The sequence below is a fragment of the Phyllostomus discolor genome, chromosome 14 (assembly GCF_004126475.2).
Source record: "Phyllostomus discolor isolate MPI-MPIP mPhyDis1 chromosome 14, mPhyDis1.pri.v3, whole genome shotgun sequence".
Taxonomy (NCBI): Eukaryota; Metazoa; Chordata; class Mammalia; order Chiroptera; family Phyllostomidae; genus Phyllostomus; species Phyllostomus discolor.
Window position 1 is genome coordinate 50,529,583 of NC_040916.2, and position 22,927 is coordinate 50,552,509.

The 22,927-nt window shown below is 41.3% G+C and overlaps 1 protein-coding gene across 2 annotated transcripts; it reads right to left on the reverse strand.

Annotated features, from left to right (window-relative positions):
• Positions 1-755: 755 nt before the first annotated feature.
• ETV3 (ETS variant transcription factor 3) lies at positions 756-14,780 on the reverse strand. Of its 2 annotated transcripts, none has more exons than XM_028502570.2 (5): positions 14,588-14,780; positions 12,675-12,730; positions 11,879-12,116; positions 10,592-10,707; positions 756-5,494 (listed from the first exon to the last, which is right to left on the reverse strand). In XM_028502570.2, the coding sequence occupies exons 2-5, from the start codon at positions 12,718-12,720 to the stop codon at positions 4,353-4,355; spliced, it is 1,542 nt and encodes a 513-aa protein (XP_028358371.1). In that variant the 5' UTR covers positions 12,721-12,730; positions 14,588-14,780; the 3' UTR covers positions 756-4,352. The 2 variants fall into 2 exon arrangements, with proteins under 2 accessions (XP_028358371.1, XP_028358370.1); XM_028502569.2 differs by having other exon boundaries at positions 12,675-12,733; positions 14,588-14,779.
• Between the last annotated feature and the right edge of the window lie 8,147 nt (positions 14,781-22,927).

Sequence of the window (22,927 nt, forward strand, 5' to 3'; positions counted from 1 at the left end):
TAGTCTTCCTGAACTCACAGGACTCTTTCATGGAAGTCAAATGTAACACCTGGCTGTGGTTCTACAAATGTTGGAATCTAGATAATTTTAACTCAAGGGTGAAATGAGATCACTGGCACCATTTTTCTCAGGGTGTGTCCTGTGATATTTAGTACCCCGACACCTCCTGCCCCTCTGGATTCCTGCCCTCTGCTCAGAAACGTTAGGTTTCCCTAGCACTGGCTTGCCCTGTACTTGAACCACCACCAACAAAACCACTTTTACTATTATTCACATACCATAAAACTCACCCTTTTAGAATGACTATAATTCAGTGTTTTTTTCTTAAAATTCAAATTGTTGCACAATTATCACCACTAATTCCAGAACATTTTTATCACCCTACAAATGAAAATGTGACCCACCAGTAGTCATTCTTCACTCTTCCTGGCAACCAGTAATCTGTCTTCTGTCTCTATGGATTTGCTTATCCTGGACATTTTATAGAGGCATACAAAGTGTGGCCTGCTGTGTCTGGCTCTGCATGTACTCTTAATCAATCCTCAAATGATCTTCAGGTAGAAAACATGTGTCCCAGGCTTCAGTTGTCCTTTACCTAGCAGTTGCCTTTGATTCAAGGAAACTGACACTCCAAAACTGGAGACCTACCTCCTGACTATGCTGGTACCTATACAGGAGCAATAAAACCTTGGGCATAACCACTTTGATTCAGTGCGTCAACAACAAAATGAACACTCTGCAAGCATTACTTAAAGTATTTTTTTAATTTAACTTTAATTTCTGAGGTAAAATACTTTTTTTCTTTCAACTTCCATAACAAAATACAGAGCTATCAGATACCCCTGGAAAAAAATATGTATATTATACATATATTTCTATAACATTACATCATATATATAATATATATGCAAAAATTTGAAGACTTTATAGAAAGCGGAACATCTAAAAGGCACTGCACAATGGAGTTCAGATCTCTCACATTTTATGTACATGTACACACTTCATTCTGCTTGAGCTAACTAGTGATCTTTCACAAGTACCTCACAAATCCCTGCAGCACAATTTTATAACACAAAAAATGCCTAAATATTCAAAACAAATTAAATGGTGATTTTTTTTCCTCCACAAGAAACTGAAAATGGAACAGTTCTTGAAAAGACTGGATCAAAGTTCTTCTTTTTAACAAAATTAAAATTCCATTACTCTTTATAAAACAAAAAGCACAAACATAATTATGGAATAAATAAAAAAGGAACAAATAGTCAACTCTCACTACCTGCTTGGTGAGAAGTGAAATACTTCATTTTTAATGCTGCTGAAAGCTTCTTGGCCCATGGAGGACTAGGGCGCAGTAACTGCCCATATTAGTGAGTTGGGTTTAATGCAGTGCAGCTCAAAAACCAGGGGTGAAGGTGAAGGGACTGGTAAATTGTTTATATTTCTTCACTCACAGCCATTCTCTTTAAAAAAAAAAAAAAAAAGCAGCTCAGTAAGGCTGGATGCCTTTTATATTGACCTCTACTATTTTCAATAGTCAAAAAAGCAAACTTTGCATGAACAAGTTTTTAATATAATTTCAAGATCTATATTTGTAAAGTTTTAAACATTTGGCACATCAAAATTTGGGAAAACTGGGGGAGACAAAATAGGTCTGGTTTTGTCCCCCTTTTTCCTACCTGCTGCTGGATAGTGATAAGATGCTCACAGAAGAGAAAAAACTACATTAATTAGTGCCAGGCTGGTGACAGGTGCTGCCAGGAGCAGGCTGGGGGGAGAAAGACTATCTCCTACCCCTTCACCCCAGGAATGACCTACCTTCACATTTCCTGGTTCACTTTCTGAGCAAGCCCAAAGTCAGCTTTGTACAAGGACCCTTCCTTCCCCTCCACCTCAACCCCAGTGTGCAGTGCAAACTGACCAACAATTTACTGGTGGAATGGCAATCAAAGGAAACAGTTTAACATCAATTTTTTTAAAGCCAAGAACCATTTTCATGGAGCTGAACCTTTTTGAGTGCTTTTTTCAAGTGTAAAAGCAGTGACTTTTTGTTTAAACAGAAGCAGCATCTAGGAATTAATTCTGGCACTTGGGTTGTAGGGGGGTTACAGGTATGCATCATGGATTTCTCTCCCTCGTATTTTAAAGGCCTCATGTTTCTATTCCTGAGTTAATACCGATACCTGCTGGCCCCCGCCTTTAGTGGACAGAGAGGGTAGCCAGCCAGCCTCCCTGGTTAGATCGGGCAATGACAAGAGATACCTCCTCCACATGCCCGGACTTGCTTTCTGATTCGAGGTAAGTCGAGGTTCAGAGAAAGGAACTGACAAAAACATAACCAACCAAAGTCAGCCTGAACAGGGAGCCCTTTGCAGCCTGACCAAAGCCTGAGTCCTTACAGATGGCTCTGTCAGTCCCTTTCCCAGGGAAGGACAAGTCACTCGTGGAATTTGAATTAAACAAGGGGAGAACAGTTGCCCCACCCCACAAAAAAACAAAACACAAAAGCCAACAAAAAAACCCAAAAACCAATCCTGCATGATGGACTCGTGTCACTCCAAGCCATCTCACAACTCACCTGTTCTAACCTTTCTTGAGCCTGTGTCTCATGCATGTTCTCCAGTTTAAAAAAGAACACCCATCCCCAACATTTAAAGACAACCCTCCAATGCTACTTAGTATATACAGTTCACTTAGGCTCAGGAATTTCTCCATCCCTAGACAACATCCCTGTGCCCACTCTGCACCATCAGGTATGTAGTTATTTCTCTCTCTGTTGCCCCAATACCAGGTGGATCTGAGCCACAGTTAGTTTTTCCACACACTACAAAGTTACATGTGCACACACATACAGAGTTGGCTGTGGCTTCTCTCTCTGCCCCTAGTCTAGGTTTCTTTTCCTTTACAGAAGATCAATACTTTCCGATCCCCCTTAAGTTGATGGAAGGATATTTCCCATGAAAAAACAATTCATTGTCTGTAAACTGGAATCTCACACAGGATAGCCAATTGATCACGAATATTAGGACAAGCTTGGGAAATGGGTATAGCAAAAATGGCAGTGCCACAACAGGACACCAACTTGCATTCATACCAGGCTTTTTGGCATCTGGTTGCCTTCTGTTTTGCCTATCTATTCCTTCAGGTTCAACAAACATCCACTTGTACTCCCAGCTACCTTCTGTATTTCCAGGTATCATCTGTCCTTAACTCTCATAATCCTGCCTTTTTGCTATCCAACCCAATAACATCAAGAGAGGATGACTAAATAGTAGCCCAAAATTTAACCATGTTCCAAAATTCTCAGATTATCTGAAAAGCTCATCATGCCCTTTTACAGGTTTCTTTTGACAGACCCGTATCATGTTGAAGTACGTTCATTGGTAAGGCTTGCCTTAAGAAAATGATTAAGAGAACCACACACAACAAAAACACATCTTCACCATTATCATGCCTCTCAGTGACCTTGCTACAATCACACTGGTTTGGGTCCCCAAACCCATGATGGAAAAGGAAAAATAAAAGTCATTTTTGTGTTTGTTTTGTCTTTAAAGGCATTGGGTTACTTCCTCCTGCCTTCTTCTTTCCTCCCTGAATAAGAGTTTACAACTCCTCATGGCTTCGTAACAGGTGAAGTAGGCGAAAGTCCAAGATTCACAGCAGAGCTTCCTGTCTCAACCATGCGGCCAGGCTCAGTGCCATACTTCCCAGTTCCCTCTAACTGGCAGTATGTTTCATGTTTCCTGAAAACATTTTTTAGAGGAAAAAGAAAAAATGCCAAACAACAACATAGGAAAAATAAAAGAGCAACACCTGAATACCCCCACCCTCCACCCCAGTAAGACTGTGATTATCTTATTCTCCTCCTGAAATTATAAAGAAACACCTCAGGCAAATACTGAGTATTAATGGTTTCTCATTGCTTAACCTCCCAACCATACCCTCTCCCCTTTTATATGTAACTCTCAGAGCAAAATAAAGTCATTAATGGCTTTTCATATATAAATACAGTAGAAAAGAAAGAAGTCTGGAACCTGAACAATCATGGGACCAGTGTCTTGGCCCTTTGGGAGTTTGTCAGAAAGTATTAGCCTCGACAGGAAATAGAGGCTCTTTCTCCTTCAGTTCATACCCTTCTTGTATCCTACTCACCAGGAAAAAGTGTGTTCATATCCCACCTAATTTACAACAGAAGATGCCCCATCCCATCCCCAAAACATAAAATACAAGTCTATGCCCCTAGAATGATCAAACCAGTCTAATTCCCTCCCTCCCCCCACCCTGAAGTCTTGCTACATAAATATTGATACATGTATGTGATTATAGTATAAACAGCTCCCAATCCACTTCCAGTTCTAAGCATCAGCAGCTGCTGTTGCCAAGCCCCGTGGTCCTGACCCGTTCCAGGGAAACGTGCCATCCTTACTCAGCTCTCGGGCTTCAGGGTCGTCATTCCAGCGCCGCTTTAATCGAAGCTTGGGGGGCATCAGAGCATCTTCTTTTTTCTCAGGTGCACTGGGCTCTTTGCCAAGCCTGTCTTCACTGTCTGCAGTCACCTCTAGGGGTTCTTCACTTGGGGTGCTAATGGGTACAGAGGGCCAGATAGGTGGTGCTGCTGGACGGGCAAAGATGGTACCTTTCTCTTCTTCTTCTATGGTCCTCCTTGGCACAGTGCCCTCTTCTTGAGAGCATTCCTCCTTCTCTCGGGCTGACTGCCTGAGATTCTCAGAATCATTTTCAGAAGCTGGCTCTACCTTAATTCTTGGAGGGACAGGAGCCACGGCTGGAGCAGTGACAGGTGCTGAGTCCTCATTGCTCTCTACCCTTTCCCGGTTCTTCCGCCCAACTGGTGGGGGCTGCAGTTTGATAGAAAACTGGGTTGACTCCTCAGGATGCATTTGGCACTGCAGTGGTGGAATCATGAGCCCTGGGTAACGGGGAAATGTCCGGGGACTCAGATGGTAGTTGAATACAGAACAGGCTTGAGAATGAAGGTAGTGTTTCATTTCCTCAGGGTTGAAGGAAAAGCAACTGCTGCTGGTGAAAGGGCTCAGGCCTGGTGATGGGCTATAGGAGAAGATAGTGGGAGTCAGGGAGAGGGCTGGTGAAATGGGGACATTAAGGACACCTCCTCGGCCAGGGACTGGAGAGACAGGAAAGGGACTGTGGGGGTCAGGGTAGATCCCCGGCCTACTGAATAGAGGGAGCATGATGTCAGGCTTGCGTTTCTGATGGCCAATCCCTCCTCCACTGACAGCATTCCGGGAAGACATGAGATCCACACCCCGGCGCCAGTCAGTGGCTGAGCCATCCTCCAGCTCTGAAAGCTCCACCTTTCTATCAGTGCCATTACTCAACTCCTGGCCAGAAGCAGTTAGGGAGCTAGCAGAGAATCGCCCTGGCTGCACATCACTAGTTGGAGAATGAGTGTCCAGAGGTGGAAAATGGAACCGGGAAGAGGCTGTTGGCACTGGTGGTGCACTCTGGGGAACCACACCTGTGATGGAAGAAAAGACAAAAGGCTACTTCAGGGATCTGGTTATTTATTATCAGTACTTGTACTTATGCTAAATGGAAGATATTCAGAACAATAAGTAACACTCTTGAGCTAGACTGAATCCCTTAGCTCCCTGTCTTCCTAGTAACTATAGCTCCACTTCCTCTTCTCAATTTAGTTGCCATTTTTCCATAGCCTCTTACTCACTTTGTCTTCATAGTATTCTTTGCTTCTGAAATATGATTTACTTGTTTATTGGTATTCTAAAACATAAATTAAATGAAGGCAGTGTTTCCTATTGTTCACTACTAGATTTCCAGCAGTTCAGGGCTTAACGACGAGTAGCTGCTCAATAACTATCAGTTCAATGAATGAATGGGTACAAGGGCCTTCTCTGCAACTGTAAATACTGTGTATATCACCTGTTTTAATTATCGGCTTTGCAAATAGTGTTTTTCTTATTTTTGTAATTCTGGACATATCTATAATGTAAAACAAATCAAATCAAATCAAACGAAACCAAACTAAACAAACCTGACAAAATTAAAAATGACATGCATGTAAAGCACTGTATTAAAAGACAAAGATCCTGCCCTGGCCAGGCGGCTCAGTTGGCTGGAGTGTCATCCCATACACCAAAAGTTTGTGGGTTCAATTCCCCAGTCATGGCACATAGCTAGGTTACAGGTTTGATACTCTGTGGTATTGGAACACAAGAGATGCATTCCAGTACCACATAGGAGGGAAAAATGTTTCTTTTTCTCCCTTCCCCTCTCTAAAATTAATAAAAATATTCTCAGGTAAGGATTAAAAAAAAAACACCCACAACACAACAAAGACACTGTACCTAACATATACAGACACAAACAAGGCATATTTTAATTATAAAGCAGATTAAAAAAGAAAAAGGCTGTATGTTTGTTAAGTTCTTATGGTACACCTTTTATCATTTCTGATATACAGTAACTTCTTTACAGAAATTTAAATATTTTTCAATCTCTCCAAATCTGTATTTCTCTAACAAACTTTATACAATAATCTCCATTCCCATCTGCTTTCAATACTTTTAAAGCATTAACAAGGCTAGGTGAATCCTAGAACCTACCACTCCCTTCTTCCAAGGTCATCTGCTAAAATTTGAAACTCTAAACTACCAACACTATGCTAAAAACATCAACTTCAGAGGCTCACAAGCTCTCAACTTCCTAAAAGGCCCTTCTGATAAACAGGGCATAAGAATGATGTGCCAGCTAAGGCCTCAGGGACCCTTTGGGTTCCTGGAAAAATTAGCAGCTTCTATCACTGTTGATGTCAGGAGGGCTCTTTACACTCTGAGGTCGAGGTGAGGGAGAAGGAAAAAAGGGCAAAGAAAAAAAAATCCAAATAAATGCATAAAAGCATGGTGATCCAGTAGCAAAAAAGTGTGCTAAGATACAGTGTTGTTGGGCATCACCCCCAATCAGCTGCCTTCTGCTATTTGTATAAAGGAGTCATCCTCAGATATGATTCTGGAGTCCACTGGTGTATGCAAGACTAGATTTCTAGAAGCATGTGACTGAGTAACACTGAGCTAGAGCAGCATTTCCCAAACTGTTGCCTCACAGAAAATGCAGGACTTTCCCCCATAAAGCCACTGATTTAATCTTACAATTGGGGGTGGGGGGGGGGAGAGATGACCTTACACATAATTTGAGTTGAGTCAAGAGGGTTCCAGTGGCTTACATTCTATTTTTTTTCCTTCTGTTGGATCTTGATTTTGTAGTAAGAGCACATCTATTTAAAAGCAAAAAATCTCTATTTCTGTGTGTTCTGAAGGACTGAATAACATTAAGCATAATGTGAGAGGTGGTCCTGTCTCCTAAACAATTACTTTTTTTAAATTGAAGAATATCTCAAGTCTTTACACAGGCTAAGATACACTGTAAATCTGCAAGAAGGAAACAGAATAAATAACATTTCCCAAATGTGTTTAAAAGGAGTGAAGAGAGGTGAAACCTAGGAGCAATGTTGAAGGTAGCATTCTGGACCCCTCACCTCTCATTGTAGCAACCTTCCTTGCTCTCTACCCTCTATTATATATGTTGAGATAGCAGATCTAAGACTTTATTTGAAAAAATAAGTTTGCTACCTAAAAAATGTTTGAGTAACACTGCTTTGGAAGAACATCATGTTCATGGAGTCAACATGAAATTTGAGTAGTAAGGTTGGAGACTTTGGGTTTGAATTCTACCTTGTAGTCCAGTGCAAGTAACCAACCAGTCCTTAAGCCTCACTCTGGCAAAATAAAAATAGTAAGTTCTTTGCCTAGGTTCAAACCCTAGCCCTACCACTTACTAGCTGTGTGACTCTGGACAACTTACCTTTCTGTGCCTTGGTTTCTTTACCTGTAAAATGGGCAACAACAGCACTAATTTCATGTTTTGAAAACTAAGAGTTAATATTTATAAAGATCTCAGAATGGTATCAGTCCACAGCAAAATGCATGGAAAATGCATAGCAAAATAAGTAATTTATTATTAGATAATAATCACTGTTCAAAAATAAAAACTTTAAAAAGCATATGTCATTTGAATATGGATCATATATTAGATAACAGTATCAGAGCAATGTTAAAAACTTCCTGGGTGTTGTAATGTTATTGTGGTTCTGGAGGTCTATGTCCTTGTACCTAGGAGATACATAGTGAAGTGTCTATAACTTAATTTCAAAAGACTTAAATATTTAAAATATATTTAATATAGTATTTTACAGGATACTTTTAATAATAAGAACGAGATACTACACGTAGACGTATTTTCAACACTATTCAAATATTAAGTACTCTACCCTTAACTGTTGCAGTACGATTTCGGGAAAGGGAGAACATTAACTTTACTTTTACTCTATGAACTTTTGTATTATTTATGTTACAAGCAGTATGTATTGCCTCATTTTAAAAAACACAAAGATCAAAACAGCCCAAGTGAATCAACCTACCATCTAGACATGATCTCTCTGGCCTCCAAAATCTAAAGGCATATAGCCCTACTTCTCAGTGTGCTTATCACATTCCACATTCCAAGTTGTATGAAACCTCCTATATATTATTGCTCCTGCTAAACTGTAAGTTCCTTGAGGGAAAGAATGCCCTCCATAATCTTTTATTATTTTTTTTCATTTTTAGGGCTTAACACATTATCTGTTGACGGAATGAATGGATACCAATTTGGAGGAAGAACAGCTGATCTAGTAAATGAGAGCTAGATTTCAGTAGCTCAATCTCTCAGGAATTGTTTCATCTTTGATTTTGCTGTCATCCTTAACTTTATCATTTGTAAAATGATAGTGAGACATATACTTTACCTGGCTAGCAGAGTTGAATGAAATAATTCACAAAACACTGAACGATAGTACATTTGTTAAGTTCAATAAATGTTATATTTCCTTTGTCACAAAAAGTTAACTTGGAACAACATTTGGTCTACCTGGGTAAAAGCTCTCTATGAAGCAATGACTCCTTCCAAAGAAATAACTTTGAAGTTATCTGCATCCAGGAGTACACAACCAAGTGGTGTGCCTAAATTAGGAAATACACACTGCTTTGCTTTCCCTGTGACTTTTCTGATTAGGCTCTTAAGCTCAGTTGAAGATCAATGTTGGTTTTGTTGCTTTCGAGCAGAATGGGTTGAGCTAGGCTACTACTGTTAGGCTTCTAAACCAGAGTCTTGACTGTGAGAGTCTAGACTTCCTTGTCTTAGAAAAGTGTACTACTCGCAGGGGCTGATGGATGCTCCATTCCAGGCTGCCTAATGGCTGGAATTTTAGGTTTTTCAATAGACAAGAATAGGTGAAAGACAGAAGAACAGGGCTACTGAAGCCTTTTTGGGGCGAGTAGTATGAAAGGGTATGAACACCAACACATTCTTCAAAATTGGTGGTATGCCTAGCTAGAGTTCCAATCCCTCTAGGTGTACAAGGAAGGAGCAAGAATGAAAAATAGAGGAAATAGGATTCCAGTGGCTAGAACAGGTTTGATTTCCTAACGCCTCTCCCTCAGGCACAAGGAAAGAAAACAGGTTGTAATTAGAGAGATGCATTCCAATACCACTTTTTTTTTTTTTTAAATGTATGCCCCAGGGACAGGAGGGAGTGGCTACAGAATAAGCGATGGAAATGTAATGATAGCAACATCAAGCTAAAACTGCCCTAACTTGTTGTGTGTAGCAATTAGGTATCTGCAGTGGATCTCAGCATTATATTCTCTCAGCCACACCCCCGTTCTAAATTTCAGGTTGTTTCAGACTTTTCTATGAGAGGTTGCAATACTGCAAAATCACAATTAGATTTCTCTACCTTAACATACAATGCTACAAAGACAGTATTAATGGTTGGTCAGGAACTGGTTAACACAATGTTATCTTTGGCAGGGGTACGATTTGCATCAGCAAACACACTCATGTAAGAGACTGCCTTCTGTTTCGAGAGAGGCAGACCTGAAACCTCTATGAAGAGCTGTGATGAAGGGCTATCACCTGAGATCCTAGAGGGGAAACCTTGCTGACTTAAGAGAAGGTCAAGTAACCCCACAGTCGTGTTCTGAGGAGCTGTTGGTACAGATCAAAGACATTGCTTTTCACTGCAAACACAAGAACCTCCTCTTCTGTGATCAAGGATGCTGTGGTTTTGATGATATTCACTTGATAAGGAAGAGTTTGGTAGTTTCATAGAAAATCGGAAGTGTTTGTAGAAATAGGTTCTTGTCTATGAAAGAGCCACTGGGTAGGGTGTTAAAACTGAATCCTGAACTTAAAGATCAACACAAACCTACAGAACATCATTCCTAAAGAGGACAGTATAATATTATCTAGGAGATTACAAATAATATGTAGAAAAGGAAACCAAAACAACAAACCAAACACATTTATCTTGATGTTGCAGAGCCTATCAGTTTTGGTATGAGACGAATGGAAACACCTGAGCAAGAACAGAGGCAATCCAAGAGGTCACATCATTTTAGTGCTTCCAAAAACCTCTTAAACACGCCAGTCTTAGGCTTGGGTTTTCAGGATTCTTTTTCAACTCAAAATTCGTTCCCCACCAAGAGACTTTGCATCTTACCACTTGACCGAATGTTGATGAATGGGTAGTTGGGCGTCACCAACTTGTTGAAGTTAAATTTGTAAGTAAATCTTTTTCCTTTTGTTTTATGAAGGATCCTCTTGTTGTAATAGTATCTGTAAAAACAGGAATGCATGTCAATTTATTTTCTACCTACTGACAGTGATACACTTAGGTAATCACTAATAGTAACAATTCTTGTTCTAAGTATTCTTTGCAAACATCACTATCATTCTTTTGAAGATTTACCCTCAGGTTAGGGCTGGGAGACCTAGGAGGTTACTTTTCTCATTCAATTTTCAATTCAACTAAATTCTGATCATGAACACCCATCCTTGTCCCAACCACCTTTCTTTTCCAGCCCTCTCTAGTTTCAACCCTATAGTACATTTCCTTCCTCTTCCAGTATATGCCACTACCTAGTTTCTCCTTTCTGCCTTATCCAGGTGGGGGCAGACAAGTCTCTTGGGATACCTGATGTAGTTAGTCTGGAGGCCACAGAAGGAGGAATGTGGAACTGTTTTATGGTGGCAGGTCAAACAATGGTGTACTCTGATTTGGAAAACTGCACTCAGCTTGGCCTGCATCATTTTTAATAGAAAAGCTGCCACAAAGATTTTACAGAGTCACCAATAACGAAAAACCTTCATACAGGGAGTTTCAATGTACCTGAAACCTTTAGCCTCACATCTATTCATTAGCAAAGGTTATAAATGGCCTTCTGGGTCCTTGAGGGCTAAGGGTTAGGAAATATATAGACTGACAAGTGGAAAAAAGAATCTGAGAAAAACTTACAGATCAATGTATCAATATTGGATATGTTGGAGCAACCTGTGGACTGACAACTGAGGTCACAGATATGGTCGCTAAATAGCTAGGTCAGAACCATTCAGTGAGTCCTCCTTCTATGTGTCTGCTGTACTCTTTTTCTAGTTTCTTCAAGGAGAACCTAAAGGAGACAAATTCTAACAAAGTTCTAACAAGGAAATTTAAGCTACTCTTTTGGATTATAAATGAGCTACAATCCATATTTTATACACTCTCACTACAACAGAGCATAACCGGTGCTGTCAGAAGCCAGTGCTGACCACGTTGGAATTCCCTCCTACATATACCCAAAGATACACCTTTTATCCTCCTGTGTCTCTACTACTCAGATTCAACAGCTCTTCTACTCCCACTTGAAAACTACACATTATTCAGTTAGATAGTACAGTCTCTTGTATCAAACTGCTTAGCTTCCTTTCAATCTGTTGACATTGTGGATTTGGGGACCCTTTCTGTTACCTAAGGGCCCGGCTCAGCTTGTCATAATTCATCTGTGGTTTGCACTTCCTGCGGCCCCAGAGGCGAGCCACCTCATCTGGATCTTTGATGACAAACTCCCCGTACTCTCCCTGCTGCCAGGCAATGACATGGCGGAACTCTTCCTTCTGCAGCAGCTCCAGGATGAAGTGCCACAGCTGGATCTGCCGGGAGCCTGGGGATGATTCTGTTTTATAGGCCCATTCAGGAAACTGATACCCTTCAAAATGGAAAGGGCAAGATCAAAGTTGTCAGGAGTTAGGTACATACCTTCCAGTATCCCCGACTACACATTCCAATGCTCAGAATCTCTAGAGTGCTGTGCAAACATGCCATAAACACACTTTTGGTCAGCTGGGGCTAACCACAACAGGGAAGAGAAAAGCACAAAGACATTACCTTCCTTTACGGCAATTATCAAATTGATAAGAGTTGGGTAGCAAGCTCCCAGGTGTCTTAATCTCTTACCCCTTCATACATTACTAAATCTTACACCTACTTTCTATGAGGGCATAAAAGTTAAAAACTCCTTTTTCTCCAAGGTTAGAACTGTGTTTTCAACAGGAAAGAGATACTAAAGCTTGGGATAAAAGTGTGGTAACCAGACATGTTAGATACATGTACAAAGGAAATAAGCCTACAATTGTCCTAACAGAATCCACCCAATCAAGAGGCTATCAGTCGTGGCCTGGCATTTGTGAACAGAGCCTAAGTGGAGAGAAAAAAGAACCATGGATGGACACTCCAAGTATACCACAGATGATTCACTTCTGCTCACCTCCACCTCCTTCTGGCTTTTCCACGATGCTACAGCCTGCTTTCATTTTCACCCTCCTGCTGAGAGATATAAGCCACATCAATTACTTTAAGGTGTCATTTTTTATTATCTTCCCAAGGTTTTCTGACATAGTCTTCCCCCAAACTTCCTTTTCCTTATCTTTTCCTCCTTATGTAACCCTCTTTCTTTCAAACATGTCACCTCCAAACTGCTAATCCTCAAGTCATCAAATGATGGTCGTCAGGTCATCAGCTTCAAAGGCCATAATTATCTTTCACCTGACTTTCAACCACAAAAGGTAAACAAACATGTCTTTAATATTTGCTTTCTTCCTCCTGATCAGCCCTTTGGAAAGTATGGGTACTGTTAAATGGGTCCAAAGAGGCAGCCAAAATGAGTCAGTTTGTCTTCTGTTACTAGATGGACCCAGATGCCAAGACATACACGCTCGAGTTCACCCAGACGTACCAGTTTAAAAAAGAGTGGAAAAAAAAATCTAAATCCATCTGACTGCTCAAGAAACATCCACTCAAGAAACATCTGATTTTCATTTATTTTACTGAATTACATGAGATGGGAGAAGGAAAACTCCCAGTCAGAAACTGCCCCCTCCTCTTTGAGAAATACCCTGAGATAGAGTAAACACACATGTACAATTACTCGATACAAAACACACACACATTACTAAAATCTTTTTCAGAAAAAATGTATATTTTCTCCTTTTAACAGAATGAAAAAAAAAAGCAAGCATTTCTGAGAACTTTTGCCCAATAAGTGGAGGGAGTCTTGGCGTGATCTGAATTCACTTCATCTAGATTTATAGTTCCTCAATAAATTCCCTGTTCCTAGCAGAAAGCAGCTCTGTATCAGTCAATCCTTTAGCAAAAAGAAGGGAAGGGTGAAACTGCCAGAGAGGTGGCCAGGAGAGGGCAGATCTATCCTCATTGTGCCTCAGGGTGGATGACAGGCCCTCAGCACCCCCATTAGTGGGAGAATGTAGATGCCTCAGTGGCCTCAGTAGGGTGGAGTGGGGACAAATTCCTTATCTTGGAAATTTCATCTAACTTAGGATTTCTCCAGATCCTTTGAATTTTTTTTTCTCATCAACCACATTAAGAAAGCCAGCAAGTTTTAGTCTGTAAGACTACAAGAGAATGAGGGTGAGATAAATACTCCAAAGGAAGAAGAAAACAAACACTGACACAAGATGCACAATAACACGGCCCGGGGCCGAGGTAGAAGCTTCATTTCCAGCTGCTCCCATCTCCGCGACAATGAGGGAGTAAAAACACTAATAACCCCACAGCTCCAGGAAGCTGTCCTGGACTCCTGGACAGCTCTGTCGGATCGCAGGACCTTTATCCTGCCACAGGAGCCTTCAATCCCTAAGACAAATCCCGCTGCAACAATAACTTGACCAGGAAGCTCTATCCTGACATCCCAGCTCCCAATTAACCCTCATGAAGGTCCACCGGCCAGGAGCCCAGATGTGACTATGCAAGCGTATCACAAATTCACTCTGAGGGCATTGTCCAAATAGGGCCACTCATCCCAACTCTGCAATCCCCACGAAGGCCCCTCGCGCTTCCTCAGATTCCGACCATCCCCTGAAGAGTGAAGCACGCAGAGCCTGGCGCCGCGGTTCCTTCGCTGCAGCACCCGGGGTCGGCTCAAGGCCCCCAGAGTCTTCTTTCCATTTGCTTTCAGGCCGGGTCTCCCTCGCCCAGTGGCACGACTGCTGCCCTGGGTTCCCGTCGCCCCTCAGACACCATGGCTCCCTCCCTTCCCCGGCTCTGGGTGAGGGCAGCTAGGTTGGGACGTGGCACAATGGGCGTCCCCGACCCCAGGGACGCCATCCCCGTCGAGATTCAGGAGGTCCGTCCAGAGGGGCCGGACGGCGAGGCCACACTCACCTCTCCCCGGCACGGTCCGTCTACGGTCCGGTCTCCTCCGCTGCGTCTCCGGCTCCTCCTCATCCACCCCAGCAGGAAGTGACCTCCTCGGCTGCTGTCGTCACTTCCATCCTCACCCGAAAGGGCGGGGAGGAGGTGACGCCCTCCCGCAGGTCTCCCAGCCGCGTCTCCACTCCCTCTAGCAGCCCGAGGACGCCTATTTCCGCTTGCACTCCGCCCGCACACCGCCCCCCGCCGCCTCGACGCGGCTCCCGCCGCTCAGCTCGCGCAACCGCCCTGGAGCGGCTCGTGCGTCACGCTGCGGGGGCACGTTACGCTGGCTCACAGCTGACGGCCCTACCCAGTGGCAATCGGAGGCCCGAGTGCGAGGCGGTACCCGTGGTGTTGGACCGCAGAGTGCGTCTTTGCCAGCCCCTGGCAGTAAAGGCGCGGCCGCTAGAGCCCCGCTGGTTGCGGCAGTGGGTGTCGCAGAGCCCCTTTCAAGGAACGACGTGCCGGATAAAGCTTTCTTCAGACCACTGCCACCTCACAAAGAGGAGAGTATGCACAATAGGCAAAGGACTCCAGACTTCAGAGGGCGTTCTCTACCCCCGAGAAAGGGTACTTTAATATATGAGAAAAGAAACTTAGGCATTTGCCCCTGTATAGATGTGTGATTGGTTCCCCGCTTACCCCCATCCCTCTGCATTGTTTTAATTTGTTCACATCCAAGCAACTTGCGAATCTTTTATTAATCATTCACCTACATCTCCCATTTCTTTTCCCTTTCCCTTTTGTTCCTGCTCAAGCAATTACAAGTAATTTGTCCAAAGCATTTTTCTTCCTGTGGAGCTCAATGGTAAATGCTCCCAAGCTGTTCAGCTTTATCTCCATCCCTAGCCGCCTGTGGCTGAGTGGTATCCAGCCCTGGTTTCACTCCAGACGCGGGCAAAAGAGAGAAGTGAGGATTAGTAAAGATTAAATAAATTAGAATAAAGAGTGAACGTGTGGTGGAATTGAAGAAAAGGTGAAATTGGAGGAAAATTGAACAATTTTGAATAAAGCAATAAACTGTCCTGTATCATTGTTCTAACAACACTTACATCCTGAACGCCACCAAGAACATGGGAACATCACCATAAGTATTAGAAAAGTTCCAGTTTTTTATTTGTTCCTAGCCATTCCCTAGCTGGTGATAAATTAACCAGCATTTGGGGCCTAAAGCTGCCATTCCTGTTAAAAAGAAAGGATAATAGCATTGGCGACGTAAAATCTTTTCTAGTTAAAAAATCCTACTATGTAGGTGAATAAAATGACCAAAATTTTAGCTCCTTAGGACTACCAATGTCTGCAACTACACCATGAGCTCTTCGTAGGAAATGCCTACCCTTTGTATGTTCTGCACCTAGAACAACGTCATATGTAAACATCAGATGTTTGGTTGAACAGTCTTTTTTAAATATTGGGATTTAGCTAAGTGATGTCAACTGTAGTCAGGTCCTAGTGCTTTCATCTACTAGCTGTGTGACTTTGGTTGTTCCTAACCTCTGTGTCAGTTCATCTGGATGAACGTAATACATATAGTATTGACTCGTGGTTGTATGAAATGTGTTAATACACATAGGTTAGAACAGAGAATGACAAGTGAATATGGCAAATGAACAAATGTTGGCAAAAAAATCATAAAAATCATTACATTAAAAATTCTCAAATTCTCATACCACCCATGCAAATTTTAGTAAATGTGTCAACTTAAAAGCCAGGGCAATCAGTAATGAGCAGCTTCTTTGAAAGTCTGAAATAACTAGCTTTTGGCTTACTGCTCAAACTGTCATGGGTAGAGCCAGCACTTAACCTTCAAGGACCCTTTGTTTTACAAAGGGCTAGAAACCAGGTATAGGGACTCTTTCTGAATTTTCTTATTCACCCCAATCCCCCAGTGGTTCTCTGCTGCCACTTTTTCTAACTAGAGTTATAAAAGATGACTTGTGTAAACACAACAGAGATAAATAGGTCTCTCTACCTGGCTGCAGTCCGAATTGATATACTGAGAAATGTTTACATGCCAGGAGAGCTCAATATAGTTTTTACATTAAGAATCTAATCGACAGGTGAATTTGGGTTTGATAAAGCAAACTGGAAATTTCCTCAAAATTAGTGAGAGCAGATAGATGTGTTTTGCACTGGCAACTTCTGTGATGGTAGAATCTGGGAGATTTGGATGTCTAGGGACTTCTTGCCAGTGTACCCAAGGTCCCTCTCCACTCTCTTCTTTACTGTAGTGTTGCTGCCTACTTCATCTCCTGCAGACCGACTCCCACAATGTGGAGATTATTCTTGTTCCTGAAATATGGAAAGCATGAGCTTTCTGAAAGTGTGGGGGTGGAACACACTTAGGCATGGTCTAGGAGTCAAGACAGGTTGTAATCTCTCTTGAATTTCCACTTGCTCAAAGCCTTCTTTGTCCACTGACACCGCCCTCTGCCCCACTTCCCACCCATCTTTATAGTTGTTCCATATACCTAGGATAAATTTTCTAAATCTCATGCTCCCAACTTGGCTCTCATGCAACATGGTAATCCATTGCCTCTGAAATTAGAAAAAGAGAAAAGAAAGAGCATCTAAAATTAATTTTTCTTCAAAAGCTCTTCCTGGATTGGTGTGTGTGTGTGTGTGTGTGTGTGTGTGTGTGTATGTGTAGGTTTCTTCCTTCTCAATCTTTATTGCTCCTCTTTTCATTTATACACTTACATTCTTCATATTCAAACTTACCTGGCCATATACAATGGTGGCAAAAGTAGGTTTACAGTTGTGAGTACACGAAACATGGAGTTTATTCTTGTATTATTATTTATTAATGTGTAATTTTTCATATGAACAACTGTGAACCTACTTTTGCCCACCCATGTATATAATATAAATGCCTTCCTCTCTACTATTGTAGTATATTACTATGGTAGATTTGCTGTAGCATATACTATATGTGTATCATGTACATGTTTGTTCTTCTTAGTGTGTTTGTCTTAGATTGCAGACCCTCAGAGCTTAAAGTTGCAGTCTGTAGATTCCCACAGTGTCTATGTCATCATTTGAAATGCCTAATGATGATAATTTCCTTTTCTGTAGCTCCTGAGGTGATTGTTACTGGCACTGGCTTCTTCCCACCTCCCTCAGTCTCCTCTAAGTCTCCAAATAAAAAATAGGTAGACTGTTTTCCCCAAACTATGTCTCATTGCATTTGGATTCAGAAGACCTGAGTTTCAGTCCTACTTCTGCCCTTTGCTAACTGCTACATATTCTCTGACAAGCTGCTATGTGTCTCTGAATTCTGGCCTCCTCATCTTCATCTTTAAAAAGGGGACAATATTGATGTCCTTGATGAGGATACAGTGTAATAAGGGCTAAGGAGTGCTTGTAAAGTATGAAACCCTTTACAAAGGTCAAGGGTCATGATTAATCTGGCTACCACCCCAGACCCCCACTGTATTTGGTATTAAGAACTCAAACTTTACAGCAGTTATCACCTACTTTCGCAAACTTTGAGTGAATTTAATGTTTCAAAGTTGGGTATGAATCTAACAGAAAAAAATTTTTGCCTTGAGAATTAGGGTTCTTGAGTTTTTCATCTAGGCACTAGTTTATACAGCCTACCAAGAGGAAGTACACTTCAATTACTCTGTGTCTCAGTTTCCCTGGAATAAATTGACTATTCCAGAAAGAAAAATACTGTAACATTAAAACATTATTTATATTGATAAGGTCAAACACTGAAGGGTGTATTCATAATTGACTTATTTCTACACTTTGTGACTCAGTTTTCTCTAAAGTGAAGGTAAATTATTTCAAGAGAATAAACTTTTACAAAATATTAATTGCATTTTACCATACTGAACTCAAGTAGCTCATAAGATTTTGTGTTTTGGTTTATTTTTCCCATCAACTCAATGTTCTTGTGAGGGTAAAGGAGTTAATGTCAGTAACATGAGTGGGGATCCCCAGATTAAAGGTTAACTGAATCCAAAGCAGAAGTAACTTTGTCCAAAGTCACAACTCAACCAGACAGAGCCCGGAGCCTGGCTGTTTACTCAGCAGTGACTTGGGGATTCAAGGACTCTCCCTGATTCCACATCCATTACAGTCCACAAATACCCCTTCCTCTCATTTCCCTTTTTTAGGTCTTGGTTCCTCCATCTCAAATCGGCACAGTGGAGAGGGTAGTTAGAGATCATGAAGGAACCGCATGGGACAGTATTTATTTACATGAGGAAATGGCCACTTAAACTATTTGCGCCCCCCTCTCTTTTTTTCCTGGCAGCCTAGGAGCCAGGTTCCCCTAACCAAATGTTTGACTGACAGAATCTATATATTTCTGAAGGCTCACTTTTTCCAGGAAGCTTGCTCAAGTTAATTGGAGCAGAGGGCTAGCTTCTCTTGGTCTATCTAGGTTATGTTTTTCAAGACTCTTTATTTGTTCCCTACTCTTTAAAAAATATTTTATTTATTTTTAGAGAGAGGGAAAGGGAAGAAGAGAGGGAGAGAAACATCAATGTGTGGTTGCCTCTCATGTGCCCCCTTCTGGGGACCTGGCCCACAACCCAGGCATGTGCCCTGACTGAGAATCCAACTGACAACCCTTTGGTTCACAGCCCACGCTCAATCCACTGAGCTACATCAGCTAGGGCTGTTCCCTACTCTTAGAAGACCTGAAAGCTTGACCTGTTTGCCACATAAACTTTTTTCTGTCTTTCGTATTTATACACTGTTCATACCTGACTTTCACTGTGTTTTCATTGTGACTGTGTACATCATTTGTAATCCCAAAAGGACAGAGACTGTCTTACCTAATTCTCATTATATAATAGCCAATAAAAATCATAATCACTGTAATGGAGATTTGATCATCATAGTCTAATAAGCACTAGTAATGGTTGTAATAAACAATGTAGTGAGGTCTTGAATCAAATTAATTAAAAGTAGGCCACCTTGTCCTGGCCTGTGTGGCTCAGTGGTTGGAGCATTGTCCCATAAACTGGAAAGTCACATGGCAAAAACATTATATTGAATCTGCATTGCCCCAGTACCCAGAACTAGGAATTATGAGTAGGTGTGTCAATAGAACACATTTCAGCTCCGTATGAGGAGGAACTTTCTACAATTAGGGTGATTTAAACATTGAACTTGTATGAAGTCAGGAGACGCAAAGAAGACTTCTAAAATATGGTAATTTCTCATCTTTGCCTGGGTGGTAGGTACTTAAGTACTTTGTTTTATTATTATACCTTATGTAAGGAGTTGCTGGAAGAAACATCCTTAGTGCTGCTTCTTTTCAAATATGGCTTCAATAACTAGACATGGTCCTCTGTAGACCTGGTCTGACTACCAATATAGAGAGTGAAACATTGTCTCCTTGATTTGGACTCTCCTTCTTTCTCAAAGATGGCCTTGGATAGGATTGACTGTTTTAGAGGCCATTTTACACTGCTGAGTACATAGTCAAAATCCCCATATTTTCTTACAAGAACTATTAACCCAGGTCTCTTCTGTTAAGTAGTTTTAAACCTAAATGCCAGACTTTACATCAGTTACGTTAATTCTCATCACTTTCATTTGGTTGGTTTTGGTCTGTTATTCATTCCAGACTGTTTATATTGTCTTAATTTATTAGACTGTATTATTGTATAATTTAATGACATAGAGACTCTCCTTGGACCAAGCATGAAAAACACCTCTCCAGAATATATTAATATGCCAATGTTAAACTATTCTGAACATAATGAAATATTTTCTAAATGGCTCAAAAGTCACTGCAGGATCTTGCCATGTCTCTTCAATTATTGTACCTTTAATCTGTGGGATGCCAGTTAGTGGAGTTGCAAGTAAATGGGATTCCAAATAGCAGTGTGCTTTAGTGCATGGGACTCTGGGAGAGAGTTAAAGCTACTGTTAAAAGCAGAAACAGTGTAAGGCTAGTTATTATTTTAGCAGCAGGGAGAGGGGAGTGGGAGTTCAGATACAGTAGCTGGACATCAGAAGGAAGTGGGAATCTATCATATTTTGGCTTTAATTCAGAAGGTAGAACTTCTAGTTACATGTACTGCCAGGATACTTTTCTCTTAACAATAAATTATTGTAATGAGTTTGGTTAATGTGTTTGCAGTAATTTGTTAGGACCAGGATCATTGGCACAATTTAAAAAAATCACTGTTATTATAATAACAGGTCTTGATTTTGCCACAAAAGTCTAGGCTGCTAATACTTTAAGAAAGGAAGAAAAAGTCAAAGCTTGAAAGGAAAACATCCTAGCATACACCTCTTCTTGGCTGTTAGGGCAGCACCTGGGGGCAAGGAACATGCGCTGCAGAAGCGCGCACACACACACACACGTGCCACCTTGTCCAGTTTCTACATTTTGCAGATACTGGGTGCAGACCAAGTCCTTGTCTGTCCCTACACGTCAGCCTGGCCCAGAACAGTGCTAGTTTCTCATAAGTTCCTTGTGGAAAATATTCTGCTCTAAGACTGTCCCTGAAGCCCTGAAACTTTTATTGAACCTGAATGTTTTAATTGAACCTCATTACTTGAACTGTGTGAGGGAGGTGTGGGTCCCTTGGGTCTAAAAGAGGGCAAGTGGACACTCAGCTCTTGGTTACACTGTTTGTCTCCTGGTGCCAAAACCCACTGCCTCTTGGAACCCAGTTGTTTGTGGCAACTTTGATTTTTGTTTGCCTCTCCTACTCCTCATTTACTAGCATAATTCACACCATACCTTCCTGAGTCCTCTCACCTTGATGCAGAGAGGGAAACAGGCATTACATGAGAATTATGAGAGTCTCTCTAGCATGGTGAGGGGTGACCAGAATTTGGGGAACAACCGCCAAATCAGTCATCACTTACCCTCACAAATAATGCCATTCATTAGTTAGGTGCTTTGTTCTTCCCTATTCTGTAGAACATGAAAGGTCAGATATGTGGGGTTATATGGAGAAAAAGTGACATGCCAGAATCCAGCAGTACTTTGTGTGGATTTGTGACAGGTGTCTTGAAACTCAACAGATCCAAAATCAAACACCCTTCTAAACAGCTCTGTTTTATACTTATGAATATATCTTTACTTTTCAGATAAAATTTCTCTGAGTATTATGGGCCTATTGACCAAATTTATCAGGATCATTCTTTAGTAAAATAAGATACAGTAGAAATAGGTGATATAAATGCCTGGTGACATATCAACTTTGTGAGTACCTACAGAGCAAAGTGGATGCCTAGTTCTGAAAGACATTTTTCCAGAAAACATAATAACTCCTTAAGTTTGTATAATATTTTAAAAATCATTTTAAATATTAGCTATTAATTCACCCATTGTTTATTTCATAACAATTCATGCAGCAGTTACTAAATACCATGTACTATACCAGAAATTATGGAGACAAATCTCATGTAGCTTTGTCTCCTCTGATTGTAACAACAGTTACATTAGCAATATTCCCTACAATTATTTAAAGGTGTGAACCACAGACTATGCAAGCCAAACATATGAACAGAGTTTAATGTCGTAATTGAACATAACATGAACAGGTTCATCTAGTTCATTAAATTCTATTTCTTCATTTCTTTAATAGATATTGGTGGCTGAGAACCTTCTATGAGCTAGGAACTGTGCTAATCACCAAGGGCACACAGATGACTGAAATGCTGGTCCCTCCTTCAAAGAGCTGGGAATCTAAAGGCAGAGGTAAATGCAAAAGTAAACAAGCTTGACACAATGTGAAGTGTAGTGCAACAGGCAGTTTGGTGACCCACCTAATTACCATTTCTGATACTTTCTTTCCAGCTGGCAGAGCCCTTTTCCCATTATGTAAGTAAACATGCTTTCCTAGACTCCCTTGTAAACTAGCAAAAGGGCATGTTACCAGACCCTGCTATGTAAATCTGCTTGGGAGGATTCTGGGAAAGATTTTCACCTGAAAAGAGAGAGTCCCAGAGGGCAACTCTATCCCTGCATTTTTTTATGTTATGAACTGAATTGTGTCATCCCTAAAATTCATGTTGAAGCTCTAACTTTCAGTGACTCAGAATGTGACTGTATTTAGAGATAGGGTGTTTAAAGAGGTAATTAAAATGAGGCCATTAGAGAGGATCTTAATTCAACCTGACTGGTATTCTTATAAAGAAAAAGAAATCTGGACACAGACTCTCACAGAGGAAAGACCATGCGAGGACATAGGAAGGAGATGGTCATCTAAGCCATGAAGAAAGGTCTCAGGAGAAACCAACCTGGCCAACAGCTTAATCTTGAACTTCTAACCTTCAGAATTATGACAATAGAGTCCTATTGTTTGAGACACCCAGTCTGTGGTACTT

Excerpts from the sequence above, each read along its gene's own strand:
- ETV3 (XM_028502570.2), bottom strand. The coding sequence starts at position 12,720 with ATGAAAGCAGGCTGTAGCATCGTGGAAAAGCCAGAAGGAGGTGGAG. Across the intron at positions 10,708-11,878 it reads AAGCTGAGCCGGGCCCTTAG|ATACTATTACAACAAGAGGA; the intron begins GTAACAGAAAGG and ends CTGTTTTTACAG. Across the intron at positions 5,495-10,591 it reads CATCAACATTCGGTCAAGTG|GTGTGGTTCCCCAGAGTGCA; the intron begins GTAAGATGCAAA and ends CTTCCATCACAG.